The sequence below is a fragment of the Dromaius novaehollandiae genome, chromosome 3 (assembly GCF_036370855.1).
Source record: "Dromaius novaehollandiae isolate bDroNov1 chromosome 3, bDroNov1.hap1, whole genome shotgun sequence".
NCBI classification, from domain to species: Eukaryota; Metazoa; Chordata; class Aves; order Casuariiformes; family Dromaiidae; genus Dromaius; species Dromaius novaehollandiae.
Window position 1 is genome coordinate 89,563,985 of NC_088100.1, and position 20,857 is coordinate 89,584,841.

The window sequence follows — 20,857 nt, forward strand, 5'->3', positions numbered from 1 at the left end:
AGAACGAACATGAAATTCCCCACACCAAGAGTTCTAGAAGAGATGTAAAATTTGATCAAGATAATCATGATACCAAACCTCAACTGCAGAAACTTACTAAGGAACTTGCTTTTTAAAGTTTTCTTTACAACAACATATTATGGATGAAGAACACATGGGAAGTTAAATGGCTGCCACCACCACTGCAATGCCTTTTTTAAAAACTTCTCAATTTCATCAAGTGATTAGGAGCCGCTAACACTTTCAGTCTGGAACATCACTTTCCTACTAACAACAAAGTTGGTTACTTAGATATGACATTCTAACATCTAGACACCCTTGGATGTGTATAATTGCACAGCCAGTCATGACAGCTCTGTAGAGTTACTGGCGTCATACAATTAGGTGATGTATTCTCACTAGAATGCAGTGCATGTTTATATTTTTCAAGGCAGAATATAAGCAGTGCATGTCGCGTAGCTGGAGAAGATAGAACGGGGAACCAGGGAAGTTGCATAGCTTCCGCCTTCAGCTGAAGCAATGGCTGCCCCACAGAACTTAGCAGTCTTAGTAAAGACAAGAAATGTGCATCTTCTAAACCCTAAACATACATTGCATTCACTCTCCACAAAAAAGTAGTGGCTGCCTGTCACTTGATTGTGGCTTCAGCTCTGGTACTGCTTCCATTCCTGGAGCTCACTCCTGAGAAAAGCCAGATAATCCAGTTCAAGGATATCCTCTGGCCACAAAACCTGTTTTGCATTCTGGATCTATTCTTCATCCTCTGCTTCCACAGTTTCCAGAGTCCCCTCCTCAGCTGACTTCAACCCTTCTTCCCCAGGGCCAACTTCTACTGTCAGATCTGGCAGATATTACATTTCTCAAGCACAGCAATGGGTGCTCTACTATTGCAGTTATAAGCACCTGATCCAGGACCCCATGCATCATCTTGGATGTTTTGTGGACATTTTCCCCTCAGATACCCAGCACCTCTGGATAAACAGCCATCTAATTGATGTCATCCTCACACAGTCTCTTTGAAATGCTTTCAGAGATAATGATTTTGAACACATCCTTCAAAAATCACATTTCTTTCTCAGTGCCCTCTTGGACAGTAGAGAATACTAATGCAGCAGTAACCATAGTAGTAACTTAACAGTAGCAGGATGAGAGCTTCCAGGACACCTGCTTGCCCTGTGTACCCAAACTTAGCTCTGTAGAAATAGCGCAGTTTTCAGGAAACGGGAAGCTTAAATGCTAACCAGTTTATATATAACCCAGCAAATCACTCCTGGGCCTAGATGGTAAGCATGAAGAGAGTAGGTAGGAAGACCTGACAACACAATCCCTGGAGAATTACAGGAATGTACTGAAGAACTACTACAATTGAAACTCTAATCCCTTCCTCAGCTGCATCCTTAAAGCTATGCGGGTTGAAACTATGTGTTAAAATCCAGACTTTCTTCAAATAGTACAGTTGAGTAAACCAGCCTACATTAGAAGTTTGAGACAGTAGATGGCATGCAAGTTTGGCATGATTTTAAGTTAAGACAATGGCAAACACATACACTCTTGGTCCCCATTTGCTTCCTCTTTAGCTTTGATGCACCCTCCACAGTGGCAAATAGAAAATAGTTTCTACTCAACAAATAATAGGTAGTTCCTATCTTGTTGAACAGGAAGAATTTCTGCTCTCATGTACCCTATGTAAATTGTGCAAGAAACTTCCTTCTACAGGAAGAGACATAATAATGTCATTTTCTTACTTAAGGAAAACTCTGTGGAAGGGGGGGGGGGGGGGGGGAGAAGATTTCCCAAAACTCCAGCCACTGCAACATTAAATTCTACCCCAACAACCCACAATGCAACAGTTACAATTTAATTTGTTAGAAGAACAGTCACCAAAACTAGTTACAACATGCTTCAGTTTAATATTTTTCTCCTACACTGGAAGTGTCTGGGCACCATTTCACACCTCCTCAGCTTGCAATCACCAGAGGGCAGCCCGAAAGCGATTGAAGCAATATGTTTTTGGATGTCGTATTACAGAGAAGTTTTACTGGCGAAACTAGTCACACAGACTCACTGAGGTGTAGTCTAACAGAAAGTTACACACTGAATCAGTATAGAAAAATAGCCAAATACAGCACCCATGCCTCTTTATTTAATTACAAAGAAACTAAAGTTCTTGTTTTACCCACAAGCATCCAGCAGTAACTTGGTGTGAAGTCCAATATCAAACTAGAAAACTTACATGTAAGGTCATTTGGCTGTTCCACATTGCACAGTAATTTGCTGCCTTATTAATGAATGAAAATATAAAGCTTTACCATAACACCTTTAAACTTACCCATGCTCATGTCCATGCTCAGCTGCTTACTTTCTGTAAAAAGAAGTACTACCTACCATTCTGGAGAACTGGAAAAACAAATGCAAAGGCTATCTACTGTAGATGCAGATTTGGAGACCAGTTTTGTAATGGGCAAAACAATAATGTTTTGAATGTAAAAATCTGAAGGAAAACAATCCTCCTCTATTGTTACCTTGAAACACCTTACCCACCACACCGAAGTCCAGCTGCTTATCTCACAATCCCTTTTTTCCTGTATTACCCTCTCCAGTATATTTCTTCTTTACCCTTTGAACGTCGCTTATATACTTTATACATAAATTTGTGGAGGAGAGAAGGAAAACTCTACCTACGGTAGCCAAGAAAAGTGCATGATTTACCACATTTACTTTTCTTTAAATGTCAGTTTAGGATCCACAATACTTTTGTTGTTGTTTTAATCATACCTCTCCCATCCTTCTGAACTCAAAACATTCTTTATGACAACCTCTGCTCATCCAGGCTTGTTCGCCCACAAAAGTTTTGTCATGATCTTTACTCCTAAGGCCAGTAAAAGATTGCACCTTACAGATCACCTTAATAATGATTGTGAATATACAAACATGCATCTGCAACTGCAGAGTTGTCTGCCATCATGTACTTCTCTCCAATGCACCACCTTTGCTCTTCTGTTCTTTTTCAATGCGTATCACCTTTCTAAATGGTGAGAGTCCATTCTGTATTAGTGCTTTATAACTTTTCACTACTACCACAGAGAATGCACTGTAAGAAAAGAAGGAAGTTCATCCTGGAGTTCACAAAGACAAAACTGCTTATTACCCACCCCATCAGCTTGCCTCTAACTCTGTAAGAGGCACCAGACACCCTGCCCTCTCTCAGAAGACCCCAAGAAGGGAGCCACCTTAGAATACCAAATTCCTGCTGTTTGCTCTCACCTCACAACTAAGTAAAGTATTCTGAACAGGTTTTTACTTGCTCCAATACAAGTTTTTAGAGCACTGAGGGACACACAAGAAACAATGTAATTCGCCCAGCGCTGATACACCTTTGGCCGAGCCCCAAATCAGTTTTTCAGCACGGGGAGGCGAGTAACCGGTTCAGCGGCGGCCGCTCGCTCTCGGTGCGCGGCGCACAGCGAGGCAGCCCACCCGCGCGGGGCGGGTGTGGGTGGGTGGGTGTGTGTGTTTAAGTTCACGCAGCCTCCTGAGACAAAAGCACACATGCACCGCCACCAACGGGGCCTGGCGCGCACGCAGACACAGCGGTGACACCGACACACACTGACACACACGCCTGGCAGCCCCCGGGCCGCCCCCCGAGCCGTACCGGCTCCGGCCCTCCCGCCGCCGCGGAGAACAACGGCTCCCCGGGGAGAGAATAACGGCTCCCCTCCCCCAAGGGCGTGGGGGGAGGGGAGGATAACGGCTCCCCCGACCACGGTTGGGGGGGAGGGCAGCGGCCCCGGGCCGGCGGGAGTCCCCCCCGCCGCGGGCCGGGCCCGCCATGTGCCCGGGCCGCGCTCGCGGAGGCGGGGCCCGCCGGTCCCTCCCCGCGCGGGCAGGGCAGGGCAGGGCGGGCCGGGCCCGGCCCGGCCCGGCCCGGTACCGGCGGCGGAAAGTGCTGATTCAGCCCCCGCCCTTCCCTCCCTCCACCCCGCCGTCCCGGGGCTCGCCGCCCCGCTGAGGGCCGCGGCGCCGGTACCTGAGGCTGTGTACCAGCTGCCGGCGTGGCTGGCCTCCCGGCAGAGCACCCGGTTGGACATCTTGGTGCCGGAGCCGCCTATGGTGTTCGGGGGAGGCGGTGGGGGACGGACCCGGCGGCGGCGGCGGCGGCGCTGCTCCCCCTCCTCCCCCGGCACGGCCCGGGCCCCGCGGGCGGGGGCGGCGCTGCCGGCGGCGCCTCCGGGCGGGCGGGTGGCGAGCGGGAGGGGAGCGCTCGGCGGCGGCGGCGGCGGGAGGGGCGGCGGGGCCGGGCCGGGCCGCAGGCGCTCGCCCCGCGAGGGGGAGGGGGGAGGCGCGGGGACAAAGCCCGGGGCCGCCGCCGCCGCCGCCGCCAACTCCGCGCTGGCAGGTGGGGGGACGCGAACAGAAGGAGGCCGCGGCAGCAGCTGGGTTTGGCCCGGCCCGGCTCCCGTGGACTAGGGGCTGCACAGCCGCCGCTCCCCCATTGGACGCGAAAGCAAAAGCCTCGTCGCCATTGGGCGGTTTCCCTCGCCGTCCCCGCCCACCTCTTTGACAAGCCCGGAATGGAGCGGCGCCGCCTCGTGGGGGCAGGGGGGAAGAAGGGCGGAGCTGAGAGAGAGAGAGCCGCTTCGGATTGGCCGGCCGCGTTACCTTGGCAATCGCCTCTGGCCTCGCTGATTGGTGGGCCTGTGTCTCTGTGGTGAAGGGAAGATTACGAGCGCAGGTCAGACAAGGGGAGGCCGGGTCGGGGGAGAGGGGCGCCGGGGCCAAGCGGGGTGCCCCGCCCCTGCCCGGCCCGGCCCCCGCGCCCCTGCCCGGGGGGGCGGGAGACCCCGCCCCGAGGCGGGCGCCGGCGGGGCGCCCGGGGCGGGCCGCCGGTGGCGGGGGGAGCGCGCGCGCCCCTCCCGCCGGCCCGGCCTTCCTCCAACCGCCGGCGCCGCGTGGCCGGCAGTTGCAGCCGCCGGCGGGGGGGGGAGGCGCCGGGACGGGGCAGGAGCGGTGGTTGTGTTCCCAAGGCAAAGAGGGGCTCTCTGCTTCCCCGGGTTACCCTCTCTCTCTGAGGAGAAAATAATCCAGCTTGTGGTACCTCTTCTGCTCTCTTGGTCACTGTTACAGGACGTGGAGGTAGCGCAGATTTTGAAGACGTGAGGAATATTGATCTCAGATTCCTTGAGATCATTGCTTTGAACCATCTTTCCTCCTCGTACATCTTCCTTTGTGTATAGTTACGTCTTTGTTGCCGAGACATGCAGCAAGGCCTGTGGGAGTATATTTGTGTAGAAGGTAGCTCTGTAATTCTTTTCCGTTTTCTCCCTCCCCACTCTTTTAATTTTTTATTAGCTTGGTGACCGGACTGCTGCCATGGAGATGTTGAGCAGTGTCCTCCTCCTTCAAAATAGCTAATAAGAGAGAGAATTGGAAAGAGGAATATGGCCAGCAGAAAAGGGAGGAAGAAAAGGCAAGGTAGCCACTGACGTGAAGATACAGCCAGGAGAGAAGGAAGCCACAGCAAGGGAGATGAGGGGGCTGCAGCAGTTAGGACAGTAAGGCAGACTGATGCTTTGTGAGGTGGAAAAAGTCTGGGGCAGGTCAGGATGCATATTTTCCTTCCCCCCAATGTGTCATTTTATTATTCAAAAAAGTCTTCCACCCAAAGATATAAATGCATTTAAAATGTAGATTTTTTTTAATAAGTAGAACACCATACCTCCTTCAAAGGAAATTGGGGATAATGGGCATCATTTGCAGTATGTCCTGAAGATCAAAAAGGCTGGTGCTGCAGAGAAATGACTGAAGTCATTTTTATCACTGAGTGTCCTCCTCAGCACCCGTGACAGTGACCTCCCAATGAAACTGAGGGGCAGTAAGCACTAGAGTCTCCAGTTGATTTTATTTGCAATAGGTTGTCAGGAGGAAATGGGTCCTAACTATCCCAGCAAAAGCCTTACATTTTCAATAGCCCTCACTGCTGTATGTATCCTTACAGTATTCAGTTGTTATTTTAAAAGTATTGTACTGAAAAAGGTAATGTAGTTTATAACTGCTACCTAGACTCTAGAAGCACTATTGTGCTGTTTTAACATAAAACTATCTGGCAGTTACAATCCCTGTTTAAAACTCCCAAAGCTTTTACATAAACTTCAGTACTGGGAATATTTCCTGAACTGGCTAATCCTTCAATAAAATTAACTAATTAATGCAACAGAGGATAAATTTTACTCAATGAGGAGAAATAAAGGTTACGATTATATACAAACATGAAAGCTCATGTCAGGATATAGTTCAAGTTTTTGATGCACTCTTCTCCCACCATCCACCAATAAGAGTTTGAGAAGCATGCTGGGAAGAATGGCTTAGGGGAATTAGGAGGTTAAAAAAAAAAGCCTTCAATTATCAAATATTCCTTTCTGCCATTTAGAGAAGGAGCTTTAATCTCCCTTACGCATTTGCACTCCAATGAAAATAAAAGATAAAAACTTCCTAGTAGTAATCTGGACTTTTTAATGAATAAAAACACTGCTATCCAATTAATATTTCTGTATAATAAGAGGCATGCACCAATGCCACAGAATCCAGGTACCTTGTGTATTTCTAGACGTGCAAACACACCCACATATGCTCTTGAGAGCTACCATTAATATAACCACAGCAAGCAAATGATTTGCCTTTCCTATACACAAGGACGTAGGTCAACTATCATAACTAGCTTCTCCATGCCCTATTCTTTTACATATTCACATTAGCATTTTGATATGTAAATCGCCCTCTCACAATGTTCTGGTTTGCTTGTGTTTTATAGGTATGCTAGCTTTTACAAGTATTTTCTTCTGTTTTTACTGCCTTTCTTTATCTACTGGTTTCTTTCCTCTTTGGCTTGCCTTCTTACATTTCTTCAATATATTTTATTTTTTGTTGCACTCTACTTGGGTATGATCCCTTTTCTCCTTGTGCTCCTTTTTAAGTTTCTTTCCCTTGCTTTCCTCTTTAATCTTTCTTTCCTTGTGTTGTCTTTTCTCACCTAGATTAGGTGTAGATTAGGATAAAATCTTTACATAACATGAGCTGGTGAATCTCAGTGTAGATGCAGTGGAACAATTACAGCTCAGTGTTAGCAGGTCATAGAAAATCCATACTTTTTACCAATACTTAGGTTGTGGCACATGCCACAAATACTGTGATATGCTCTCTTCTGCTGAGTCTCCTTCCTTCTCTGTTATCAAATAGCACTCCCAATGCAAAGCTCAGGCAAGCTGCAAGGACATCTTCCTCAATTTCTACCTGTTTCTGCCAAAGCTTGTCATCTGTAGCGCTACAGGAGGAATTTCCACTGTGGGCAAGGGTGACAGTAGGATTTATTTTTGTTCCCTATCACAGGTGGACCACCACTGGGCAGTGTTCAGTGATTTGTGGGTTCCTTTTTAAAAAATCTTAACCATCACCTCCTAATTGTTCCTTTGTTTAAGAGCTCATAATGAGTTCCCTCCCAAATCCCTCCATACCACAACAGAGATGATGGAGACAGAAACAGAAAACTCAGCAGCTCTTCAGTTAAAAAGAAGATGGCAGTGCAGGGCAGCTCCCTCATGCTCAGAACATGGAGGTATGGGAGCATTCCCATCCCAGCCTGAGAAACGGGGCTCAGCCTTCAGTGAACACTGTGCAGCATGGGTTGGGGTAGGAAGTTCTCCTGCTTGGTCAGTAATTCCTCTAAGCATTGTTTGTACAGGGAGAAATAACAGGAGCACTTTTCTCTTCAGAGCTATTTCAGTCATTTTTATCTGATGTGCAGGGGCTGGGCTGCCACAGAGTGCACAAACAGATCCCTCATGTCAGTGTACCCGTGAAGCACCAGACCACCGCGACGTGTATTTCTGTCGGCAGTTTGTTACCTACCTGGAAGAAGAGCGCTAAGGCAGATGGTAGCAAGAGCGACCTGTCACCTAGTGTGTCTGTAAGATGCAGTAATGTCCTGTGCCTGGTTTTGGTGGCACACACCATCCATCCACTGGATCTGCCTGCTAGGTCTGCTGCTTTCTTATTTTTTGCTCTCCTTGTCCTCTCACACATGCTTTCTTTCCTTCCTGTCATGCTTTTTACATTGCCAACTTCCTGTCTCCTCCCTTCTCAGGAAGCTGTTCACTGTCACGGCTTTCCTAGTTTTCTTCTCTCTACGAACTGCCATTCCCAGTTGTCATTCTGCATCTGAGGAACGTGCTGTTCCTCACAATCCTTTCTACTGTTAACAGCAGGCCCCTCTGCAACCTTCATACCCCTTGCGATGAAAATATTACTACTTCCCATATAACATAACAGCATCTGACATCATGTAAGAGAGTAATTATCCATCTTATAAATACCTCCATGTATACCAGAGAAAAAGGCAGGCCATATGTGCTCCAGCAGATAATTTCCAGCTATTTAACAGCCTTTTATCAATTTAGGCTCCTCTCAGAAAACTGGTTTACAAAGCAAACTTTGAGAGGAGAGAGAAAAGCACATTGGGAAGAGGAATATGACACCTTTCTCAAAAAATTCTGAACTAGCATATTCCTTAATTCCTAGTCAGCATTGTTCTCGCATTGCTGTAAACTTCCCCCTAGTTATTCACACACCATTTACATTTTAAATCCTCTCTTAAAACTTTAATTTAATAGTGAACATTAGCAGAAGCTGTGCTGATACTTTTTTCATCATCATAAAGTGTGTTTTTCTGCAACCGTTCTCACTTCATACTTCTGTGATCTAAGATATGTAGTCAATCTTCAAATGAATTCTGACTGTGAAATACTAGAACAGGGAACACAAGCTAAGACTTGGCTAAGAATAATTTGCTATATGGATAGCTCAAAGAGTTGTACTGACTTTGGATAATGTCATTGATAAATGAGAGATGCATAAAAAATCTGACAAGGTTTGGCAAGTCGAACCTGTATTTTAAGGGGAGAACTGGCTTCAGACTATGAAGATGTGAAATCCTTTGATCAGAATTGCTTTTAGTGGGAAATCCTTTCTTCTGTCACTGTCACCTTTGAGGTAAAAGATAATGTTCTCAATGAAATCATTTACAAAGGCAGACCTCAAAGTACTGCATATGATTGGTATATAATTCTTTCAAAGTTACGTAGTAGTAACTCCAGAATATTGGATCTAAAATGCTTGGTTTTCTTTGTTGTCATGGAAGTTCTGATCTGGTCTTAATTCTGTTTTATTTTCTGCTTTTTTAGTATTATTTTATTTTTTATTATTTTATTATTATTTTAATTTTATTGCCCTTTGGAGGACATGCTAATTACTAATTTGTGCTTAGTAAGCACAAAGCTTACTAAGTTTTGTGCAGCCACATAAAGGATGTTATTGCAAACTGAGAAATCTGATTGTATTCTGAATGCAGGCATGGCTGGTGAAGATCAATAGTTGAGCTGCTTCTTTTTGTAATGGTCTTGCACAAATTCCTAGTGCAGAAACTGGGGATCAGCATAGTGTTTTGTTTGTTTGTTTGTTTGTTTGTTTTTTAAGGCTTAGCAATTCAGACAGTCTTGAGATGTTTTCACCTATGGATGAAACCTTGAAATGCTGCTTTAACAAGAAAAATAGCACTACTACGTCTCTCTTTATGGTCTGTCTCTTCATCTTCACTCATATTCCTTCTGGAAACAAAACCATGCTCTGATCTCTGTTGCTGCCTTTCCACTGCATATCCTTCCTGACTATCCATCTTCAGTTATCTTTTCAGTTCCCTGCAAATATCTCATTTCCAGATTATAGGCTCATCATGTTACTTTTCCTTCCTTTCCCCAGTACACTCTCACAGGTCTGCCTTGAGTGAGGCAAAGAAGTGGTATGAGTTAACTCGGCCTCTTTTACTGTTTGTATTAATTGTTTCAACTGAATCAACCATCAATTTTTAAAAGGCTAACAGGGAAGCTGCTAACATGATTAGTTCTTCAGTGACATCTGTGAGAGCAGCTTACCCTACAGTGAGCATCCTTCAGTTTTAATGAGGGTGTACACATCAGTGATGGCAGCATGTAGTCTGGATCCCCATAGGCCGTGGTTTGGTAGATGAACTCAGCTTTTCTATTGTACCTGCAAATACATGGTTCTGCTGTTTTTAAAAACACTTTACACTTGAATACATTTGCTATGAAAACACACAGAACTTACAAGGAAAGTGACATTTCATTCTGGCATGTTGAGGATTCTTTTGTCAGAGTACAACTGCTTTTGACTACTTAAAAGGATTAGGCACATGTAGAAGAAGGAAATTCACATCAGCATATTGAAATAGCCTTGCATAGAGCATGTATTCGGTAATATTACTTCGGGATTTAGGTTGCAATAGGATGTATCTGATGACCAGTTCATAACTGCTTTAATAATTTCTTTTTAACCTAACACTTTATGAAATAGTAAGAACTAATAATCAAATTATTCCCCTGCAGAGATGATCTGCAAACAGAAACAAAGGCTAACTAGAGTTATTTTCAGTGATAAAATCAACTATCTATACTAACACTTATCTGCAGCTCCTCCTTCTAGGTAATTCTCTGCTCCCAGAATAAATCTTTTGTTCCTAACATTCTCAAAAGCAGTAATAATGCTTAGCAATAAATATAGAAATGTCAATTCAAGTGCAACCAACTTTTGAGGGTGAGAGAAAAAGAACATTTTTTTGCATTTATGAGCACAGAGGAATCTGAACTTAATAAAAAAAGATTATGACACAATGAAATAGTACAAAGAATGAGTTTTCCTCTTCAAAAATTAGAGCAGGGAAAGATAAGACATTTTAAATGTTCTTATTCATTCCAATAAATCTAAATACTGTTGTTAAAATCCCAATTTTTTTTTTTAAGTTTCAGTATTTGATGGAGATTGTGTTCACCGTGATACCTGATAGGATTAGTAGTTTCATTCTAGTTCCCGTATGTTTTTCCAAAATACAGCTAACAATTTTTAGACTTGAGTTGAGGGGCATCCATTTTTTTTGTTCTCCAATCTTACTGCCCTTAGACTACATGAATTCAATGTTTATCTCATAGCATATTAAGAAATACTAAAAATGTTGAGAGAGTCTTCCTAGTAGGAACAAGAGCCAGTTCTCCTTCCCTAGCCCCTCTGAATTCTTGGGCAATTCAAGTTAACTTTTTCCCCACAGGATCCATGTTCTCAGCACTCTTATACCTGTGTATCTAAGCTATTAAGTAAAACCACAGTAAAATAAGTCAGAAAAAATCTCCAGATTACTATAGAAAAATCATCTGTATGTCAAATAAGAGGAAAAATATTCTTATTTTTGTGCAACAGGACAGCTGAATATACTTGCAGTTTAGCAGATACAGTGTACCTCTAAGTCATCACATGAAAAAGTCTAATATGAGTGTTAAGTCCCTTTTTGTGAATTTATGCATAATTACCAAATTGTGCAGTCTATTTAATCTTGCACAGAAAAGACCTTCAACCTTTGCCAGAATGGCAACAGACCACAGGCATCTGTCACATCAAGTGCCCAAAAGAAAGGCTCTACAGTGCCTGAGAAAGAAGCAAAAGTATGAGGCGAACAGCAGGTATGATATCAGGCAACAAGAAAGTCTCCATACCTGTAAAGAATAAAACTGAGTGCTTCCAGAACCCTAGCTCTGTTATTTCCTATTTTTTTAAGAACCTAATTCTAGAAATGTTGCAGTAATATTTTAAATTAGTTTTCATTTCCTAATCTTATCAAATTATCAAGTTATCTGCCTTTCAAACTATAACTTCCTATCTGAACTACTGCTGTCTTTCAAAACACTGTCTAAGATTAGATGGCACCAAAGCATTTAACTTAAAAGGTTTTAACAGCTTGTTATGTTAAACCAGTTAAATAAGAAACACAGGATGGAGAAGGAAGTAGTAAGATGGCAATATTGAAGATAAAAGTATAAAATAAAATTGTGCATATAAAAACTTCGTAAGAATTTTGATTAAATGCGCAACTCTTGGAAACCAAACTTACCATTTCTGTTACTGTCAAACAAACTTATGGTTATTCAGCTGGTCCATAAAAATTGGGCCATGCTTAATCTGGATTCCAGTATTCAATGTTAGTGAGCACCATTGTTTACACTCCATGTTAAAATGAAATTGAAAATTTTGAAGGATGGTCTCGTCCCTGCACGTATTACCTGTAACCTGGTGGGCCTGTTCTCCAGCTACAATATTCAGATTTTCAGAGCTTTGCTCGTATTTTTTTTAAAACATACTGCATCTTTTTGCAATGTTTGGATTGCATCTTTTAATTGCATCTTTTTCTCCTGGTCCCCAGTCTCTGGGAACTTATCTTCCTTCTGCTGTCATTTCTTGTATTGTACACTGAGGCCTTTGCTCACTACTGAGGAAATATCAGGAGAAAGAAGCATGAAGGGGTTAGAAAAAGATGTGAAGAATGTTTTGGGAAAACCAAAAAGTGTTAGTAAACCTAAGGAAAAAAAGATCGGAAGACTGTCAGTATTTAAGTGGACACTAGGTACATTATCTGAAACAGAGAAAGAATACTTGAGCTAGCAGTAGTAGTAGTCGTACTACAAAGAGTTGAATTAGTACAAAGAATTGAATTACAGAATCTTTTTAAGTCCCTTCTAACTTTATTCTGTATGTCAGTTAAATCCAGCACAATTCAAACAACGTATCAGTCACAGGAGATCAATAATAAATGCCTGAACAGCACACTTCCTTAATGTAAGAATCTGAAATGTTAGAGATTGTCTGCAGGTGATCTGTTCAGCTACTGAGCCCAACTGATAGTCTGTTTTAACTAAAAACATTTCATGGTATTATGAAGCAAGTTCTCTCCCCTCTCTACCTTAATCAATCCACCCTCTCAAAAAATTCTAACCGCTCTTAATTAGTTTACCTTCAAATTTTTAGGTACCTTGCACAAGAAAGGTGCTATAGAAAATCAAATGATGTTATCTACAGTATCATTTGTGTAGTTACCATGATAGATAGTTACCTTTTGTTTCATGTATTCAGGTGATGTATCCCCGTGGAATTATTCAGACTTTCATCCAGTAGTGCAGTTTCAGTACTTTATTTTGAAAGTCTCTTAATAGCTAGTTTAAAACAAGCAAGCAGATGAAATGTACAGTGTTCTTTATTAAATAAATCTAAAGTTAAAGGAAATTGTACGATTAAGAAAGACAACATCATCGTTCCAAAGGATTTTTACAGCAGAAAATGAATTGCGGCAAACGAGCATTTCAGTATAGCAGCCAAACTGTCCTCATTTTTATGGAATTAATTTCGGTCCTCAAATTGTGACTTGTTTTTTAAAAGATATGCTGCTAGAAATTCAATAGGATTTGGCGGTCTGTAAAGAAAAAGAAAATCAAGACCAGTTACTATTTGTTATATAAAGTTACCTGGCTGAAAAACTAGTCACTTTGCCTGAAAAGCAACCTAACTCCTCTCAAAGGTCTATAAGCATTTAGCTAGGGATGACTAATTACCCAGGCTTATCCAGTAAATTTCCAGTTTTATGTCCGATGAGTACATTTTCAATAAGTAGTCTTAGTCACCACTGGTTCAATGTTATTAAATTCCTAAAATTGTTACATACCTAGAACCAGGGTATAGTCTGTTAGAGTGAATACTCACTAGAAGTTCTATGCATTTGTCTATTTCTTTAGCTTGTGCTATATAAAGTAAAAGGTAAGCTGTAAAGTAACTTTCTTGCTTCATTTTCTCCAAATGGTTATTGGATAGCTTATGCATTAGAGCTGTTCTCATGGCTTCTGGAAACCGCTGGTTCTTTTTAAATGAACACAACAGAAACTTCAAATTGGAAAAGCCTTCTTAACTTGCAAGCAGTCAATAATAAACCCTTGAGTCACTGGCCTTACTTTGCAAGTGTTTAAAAATCTCCTTCAGCTACAGTGCATGAATCCCGGTAATCCAGATTCTGTCCATGGAATAAATGACAAGCTTACTTATTCCACACTGGGTCAGACCAGAGGTCCTGGTGGTGAGCAGAGATGCCTATGAAGAGCACAAAGAAGAGAAGTGTGCAGAGATACTTCTCTGGAACACCCTCTTGGCCTCCAAGCATGTACAGTTCACCAGCTTCCCAAGCTAGCCCCTTTAATAGCCCTGGGTGGATTTCCCCTCTACCACTTTGACCAGTTGTCCCATGAGCCTACATAAAATGTTCATCTCCTCAACCTCCTGAGGCAAAAAGTTCCATAGCTTATGTGACTTGTGAAGAATCACCTCCTTTTGTTCATTATTGATTTGCCACCTGCTAGTTTCCTTTGACTACTATATTGGAAGAGATAATGAGTGGTCCATCCCAATCCATTGTCTTCATGCCACTTGTGATTTGACAGATTCCTAATATATTTCTCTCAGAAGTCTCTTTTCCCAGTTGAACTGTCCTCATTTACTCGGTATTCCTTGTATGGATGGCATTCTGTACCTTTGATCACCCTGTTACTCTTCTACCTTTTCATATTCTACTACAACTTTTTTGATAGAGGGGAATTGGAATTACACATACTATTCAAAATACAACTGCACCATAGATTTAAATAGTGACCTTATGTTCATTTTTGTCCCTTCACTTTCTATTTTGTTGGTATTTTTGGTTTTTGGTAATTTTTGGTATTTTTTGACTGAACAATGCATTGACGTATACATGCAGCTATTTATTTTAACAATTCAAAGATCTTTTTCACAGAGTAATGGTTAGCTCAGAACCAATCATCTTATCAATAGCATTAGGATATTTATTATCCTCCTAGAGGTATCATTTCTGTTTATCTGTATTTAGTTTTATCTGTCCTTTCCTCAACCAATCTTTCCTAATTTCACATTAAGTTTATAAAGTTCTTGTGCAATTATTTACATTTGATTACCTTAAAAGCCCCACGCTATTGTATAATATCATTAACAAATAATTTTGTCATCCACTTTGTCAAATCATTATGAAAGATCTTTTGCAAGATCCCAGGGGTGAGCTCATTTCACTCTGAAAATTCACCATTTACTTCTACTCTCTGTCTTGTATCTTCCAGCCAGCCCTTCACATATATAAAGGCTTTTCCTTTAATCCTATAGCAACTCACTTTCTTTGAAGGCCTTTAGTGAAAGAGTGTGCCAAAAGCCTTTGGGAAATTTCAACAGACTATATCATCTGAATTCCTGTTTATGTGTGCTTGTTAACTCCTTCAATGAATACCAAGAGATTTATGAGGCCTGATAAAAGGTCTCTCCTCCCAATATGTCATTTATCCATATGCTCACTATCCTTCAATGTAATTCCTACTGAATTTCCAGGCACAGTCACCAGGCTTACTGGACTTGAGCCTTGAGCCTCTCCATAACCCCTTAGAAAAAAAAATAGCATCCATTAGTCACTTTCCAGTCCAATTTTAAGCAGGACATTATACAACAGAGCTGGTCATTCAGCTTTTTCACCCCCGAGTTCTTTTAATATTCTCAACTGAACAGTCAATTTGACCTCAGCAATTTGATACTGTTTGTTTTTTCCTGTATGTCCCACAACCTTTTCCACCAACATTCCGATTTGACTACTGTGATGAGCCTCCCTGAAGAAAGGCTCCTTCCATAGTGAATGAAGATGCAAAAAACATTTGTTAAGTTTCTCCATAACACAAGTATCAAGAATGTAAGTGTGGTCTGGGATGTGGACCTCAGGCCGTATTTTACATTACATCTACAGCAGAACCCCCACAAATGCCAATGGAAGATCCGTACACTGCGCAGGGGCAGGGTATGCCTTCTTAAATGCTCTTTTGCCTAATTATTGATCTGTACAGTTCAGTTCAAATTCACAGCTCCTTTTGAAGTTAAGACAATGTAGACAGTTGTTCTGGTTATAACTACTGTAATGTGCCTATGTTCATCCATACCACCTTTTGATAATGTTCTTTCAGCAAAACTGGGAAATGACTGATAGGCAATATGACTCACCAGTAGTTCAGAGACACCAAGAAGATGGAAGTTTATTTGGATAAGGTGGACAACTGTTTGTTATGCTGAAGAATATCCTTCTAGGTTCGTCTGATAAACATTTGAGGCATCTTGGCAAAACAGTCTTTACTCAAAAGATAAAGTATCAGTTTGCCTCTTATTGTGTTGACACTGCAGGGTCAGCCTCATCTATTAGAAAGTCCTTAATCTACTACAAACATGTATGTCAGACCTGATTTGTCTTTCTGTTCTCAGTGAAGTTAAGCAGAACTCCTCATAACATCTCACTACGGAAAACTTGTTCAAAACTAGCGTAACTTCTTGCCTTGTTTCCATTAGGTTAATTATGTGATAAAATTAATGAAAAAAAATTTTTTTCCCTCCAAAACCTTGCAGTAGCACATCTCATTAGGAGATCAGAAATCCATTATATAATTCTTATCGCACCATGTGCAGCTAAATGAGGAACACATCTTGCATGTACAGAAATAATAATTTATCAACCTGTTTGACATTACTTTCTTACAACTATCAAATTAGCAAAACTGCTAGGTGTGCCAGATCTGAAAAGGTGACATACTATCCAAATTTGAGACTTTTCTTCCCCTAAGAACAGAAGAAACATTTAAGCATCCTACCTCTCTTTTGCAAGAACAGCAAGTCCCTGTAGTAAGATGGGTACAACTGTCTGATCCAAGTAGGCACGTGTAGGCAATGACTGAAGATCCACCTTCTGCTTTGATGTTTTCTCTGCATTTATTTTCTCATTTTCTACTATTCTCTGAATTAAAAGAAAAAAGTAAATGAACACTGATAATAGCAGCCAAATCTAATTTGAAGTGAGAGTGCAAACAAAGTAGCTGTTTCTCTGCAAATCATCTGAAAATAATTCCTTATATTTTAAAATATATATTAAGTGCATATTTTTCCTTGGATAAAAATCTAAACCAGAGGAGCTTTGTGCTAAATTCTTATCTTTTGGGGAAACAATTTTAGAAGTCATAAGTTGTCTAAAACAGAAGGTAGCCAATCACTATCATTTTTCTTTCTTTTACATGCACAGGTTTAATTCTACATACACAATTAAGGGCAGGAAAGACTAACATGAGTGGTCCCAATTAAATTGCACCTGTATCCACTTCCAACACGAAATTTTAAAGGCACAAGGGTCTTATCCCCACCAGAAATTCAAGGCAAGTCCAGCAAAAGGAACTTTGTTGAAGTCAAACACTCTGAGACCATACTCTATTAAAGTATGTTTGGATATGTTAAGAAAACATACATTAAATGCTTCCAGGTGCCTTCTGGTTAAAAAGTGCTGAATCATCTTATGCCATTAGTTAAAAAAGGATACCCTACCACTGTCACTAAACCAAACGTATTCAATACAACACACAAATATACCAATACGTGCCCAATGTATCCAACACCCAACATGTTATGATCCCCTAGTGGAAACTGAAAGGGACACTAGCAGACAATTACCAGGAAGATCCATCAGGAAGGGCGTTTAAGAAACAGTTTCTGCAAAACACAGTGTTATTGCATATACAGTAGGAGCTTATAATGGAAGGAGACTGAAGGAGTGTCTTTAATGGAGAATAGTAAACAGGTATCACAGGGTCATTATTCTAACCCACCCTGTTACCAACAGCAGAAAGAATGGATTGTGACTACTCTTTCTCAGCGTAAGTAATTACAGATAGTTTGGATTATTTTGATCCAATGTTTCTATTTCCATGAACATGAAAAGAATCCCTCCTTTTGATACATCTATATAAATGTCAGCTTCTCCTACTCATTTCTCTGTAATAAGTCTTGCTGGCTTTTTGTGGCATATTTTAATGGAATAGATAATAATCATAGGATACTTCCAAAGAAAATCACATTAAAAGGGTCACTATTTACCTCAGTATCATTTACTATAAAGGGAGCAAGACAACAGAAAATATTAACTAACAGGCAATTTGTACAACAACTGGGTATCTACTAGTGGGTTTGTTTCCATTTAACTTTTTGGGGGCAGTCTACATTTTTTGAAGCTAGACTTCAGATTCAACACTTCTTCCCCTAGATCAGGAGCATGACCTTCCACTGTAATTAATTAGCAACAAAATCTTCTTTACCTCTACATTTTCAGTGAGACCATATTCAGAATGGGGATTTTCTGGAACCTGTAAAATAATATATGGTCAGCAAAGTCTTTTTTTTTTTTGAATGTGTAAAATGATGCATATAGAATATGTCTTGCAATACCTGTGGCTGTCCCTCCATAATCTGTTCTGCCTCCATGATTTGAAACGTGGAAATTGCTGGATATACAGTAATCTTGAAAACAATAAAATCATTGGTCAGCAGACTGAGATGAAAGCAAGTGTAAGTTGACAGGTACTACAAAATTACGGGAATGTTTGGTGACTAGGACACAGATCGCAGAGAACAGAGTTGCTTTGTGCTTCCCCACTGTCAACCTGCTACGTGTTTTCCCCGTACGCGAGACAGAGAAGTGCCGTAAGAAGTGCATTATGGCATCAGCTGGAGGAGACGGTGCAGGGCTTCGAAAATACTGCGTTAATCACTTAAAAACGAAGCCTTCCGCACACGTCTCCATTCCAGCAGGAGCGCGCTCCTCCGCCCGCCCGGCAGCGCCCCGGGAAGGCGGCAAGGCCCCCTCTCTCCCTCCCTCCCTGCGCCGCGCTACAGCGCCGCTGCCCCGGGCTGGGGGCCGCCCGAGTCCGGGTCCGGGCCCGGGCCGCGCTCCACCCCGCCCTCGGCGAAGAGGCGGCGCCCCACGCTCTCACCCGCCCGGTGGGTCCGGGGAGCGGGGCCTCTGCGGGGGCGGCGGACGGGAGCCGTCGCGGGGCACCGAGGGCCTCTACGCAGCAACAGCACTGCGAGCGCAGGTGACGTAAATTGCTTGGTCGTAAGTGAAACGGTCGCGCTGCCGCCCTCCCCACTCCCGGGCGAACTGCGCCTGTGCGGGGTGGAGACCCGCTCGTCCGCAGTAGCCAGCGTGCGGAGAGGGGGGAGGGGAGGGAAGCTCAAGAGGGCCGGCGCGGGACGTCACAGGGGGCGGGGCTTCCGCCCTCCTCGGCCGTCCTATTGGTGGGTGGGCCCGCAGGAGCTCCTCCTCGTAGTGGCGGGGCGAGGGCACGGCGCGGCTGTCTGTTATTGCCCGCCCTCAGGCAGCGTTTGGGTGTTTCGGTAAGGCGTTCGGGGTTTCGGTAAACACCCCTGGCTGGGAGCGAGTGAGCTGCCCTGCGCCCCCACGGGCAGGCGGAAGGCGGGCCCGCGGCAGCCTGTGCGCGCAGATGCGAGCCGAGCTGCGCGCTGTTTGGCGGTTGGGAAGGTCCCGGTGGTGGCTGCACACAGTGACTGCCGCGGCCGGTTCTCGAGTGGAAAAGGCGGGTTTATTGCTGCGGTGACCTCCCAGGGCTGTGTGGGTTACTGGTTGGGAAACAGTACTGTCATAAATTGCTCTAATTTTGAAAATTTATGCCTGATTTCTTTCTTTGTGTTTTTTCATTAGGAATTAGCTTTTGTGACTGGCAATATCTTTTCTGCTACTAGATTAAAAAGGGCTTCAGTAGCTTTTATTTTTGGCTTATTCTTGTAGTCTTCTTTTGGAGAAACTATACAAACACTTTTTTGTTTCACAAAGCCTATGCTTTTTTCCTGCTCTCTTGCTCCTGTGACACAACAACGTTCGTGAACGATCTAGCTCATGCTGTTAAAAGATGAGCAATACTAGAAATAAGATAAATGCCATGTTCTCATTAGTCTACCCTCGAAGTATCATCTGGTTCTTAATGGTGATGATGGAAGCGTGGTTACTTTGGTGAATTAGAAATGAACTGATGATTACAGAATTGACAATATTGTCAGTATGATAAGCAGGCTCAACAAGTATGGTGTAAGTAGTCCCAGAGCTGATATTCAACTGCAGGATTTGGAAACGTAGCAGAACAGCCTGCTGGCCTTACGTCAATTTGAGTAGAGAGTGCTGGCAACCTAAGCTGGTGTCCTGGGCCACAAGGAGGCTAGGTGAAAACACAGAAGGTAAAATCCTGAGACTCATTTTCTAAAACATACAAAAGAGGAATACTAAGGAGGGGTGAAGGAGAAAGCTGTTCTCCTCACTTATGTTTTGGGGCTCTCTTCTACCCTCCAATTTTTCATCATATTTTCTAAAATGTGAATGCTAAAACTATATGTAGTATATCTGGATTTGTTGTAGCAATGGCTACAGAATAATCCTCTTGTCCCTAATCTCCCATTTATACATACTGTATTGTATTAGGTTTTTGTTATAATACTATGTTGGGAGTGAGAAAAGGTTTCCTATGATTTACATGTTGTGAAAAGGTAAGTTGTGAGTCAATGTAGTTGCCCCTTCCTAATTCCTATGATCTCGGTACTCAGATTCCTAAATGTTTTGCTAAGATACCGTGTTTTATCTCCTGTATTTTATGAATCTTCAATCTTCAGGAAGAAGTAAAACAATTTTTTTTAATGCATTAATTTTATGCCAGGTTATCAAGTAGAATAGTTTATGGACAGATGCAATGAATACCAGAGCCAGCTTAAAATAGCAGGGGAGGGTGATTAAACTGACTCACAGATCATTAAAGTATTTCATAGTGACAAGTCTTGAATCAATTTAGGTTCTCACTAAAAGCACTATCATGTCCTCACAATTCCTGTCTGATGTCTAGTTTTTAAACTGTTTTGGCTTAGCAAGTTATTAATGGCCTAATATGTGCATTGTTTATTACTACATAATTTTACATTTTATTGCCATAACATAGTCAAATGCCTTTCACAAACGTTATGTTTTTATATATATATATATTTTTAATTAAAGTAATGGAATAGA

General features: G+C 42.5%; 2 protein-coding genes across 3 annotated transcripts in view; both read right to left on the reverse strand.

The window, feature by feature from the left end:
* Positions 1-4,457, reverse strand: part of MEMO1 (mediator of cell motility 1) — a 29,941-nt gene extending 25,484 nt beyond the window's left edge. The window contains exon 1 of one of the 2 annotated variants that reach the window (XM_064509427.1): positions 4,031-4,457. In XM_064509427.1, the coding sequence (XP_064365497.1) occupies positions 4,031-4,091 (61 nt within the window). In that variant the 5' untranslated portion in view covers positions 4,092-4,457. The remainder of the gene's footprint in view (positions 1-4,030) is intronic. The other variant, XM_064509426.1, reaches the window with a different exon arrangement.
* An 8,608-nt stretch (positions 4,458-13,065) lies between these two features.
* Positions 13,066-18,916, reverse strand: DPY30 (dpy-30 histone methyltransferase complex regulatory subunit). Its single transcript, XM_026102554.2, has 5 exons — positions 18,783-18,916; positions 18,238-18,309; positions 18,108-18,155; positions 16,620-16,762; positions 13,066-13,360 (listed from the first exon to the last, which is right to left on the reverse strand). Exons 2-5 carry the CDS (start codon positions 18,271-18,273, stop codon positions 13,288-13,290), a joined length of 300 nt encoding a protein of 99 aa, XP_025958339.1. The 5' UTR covers positions 18,274-18,309; positions 18,783-18,916; the 3' UTR covers positions 13,066-13,287.
* Between the last annotated feature and the right edge of the window lie 1,941 nt (positions 18,917-20,857).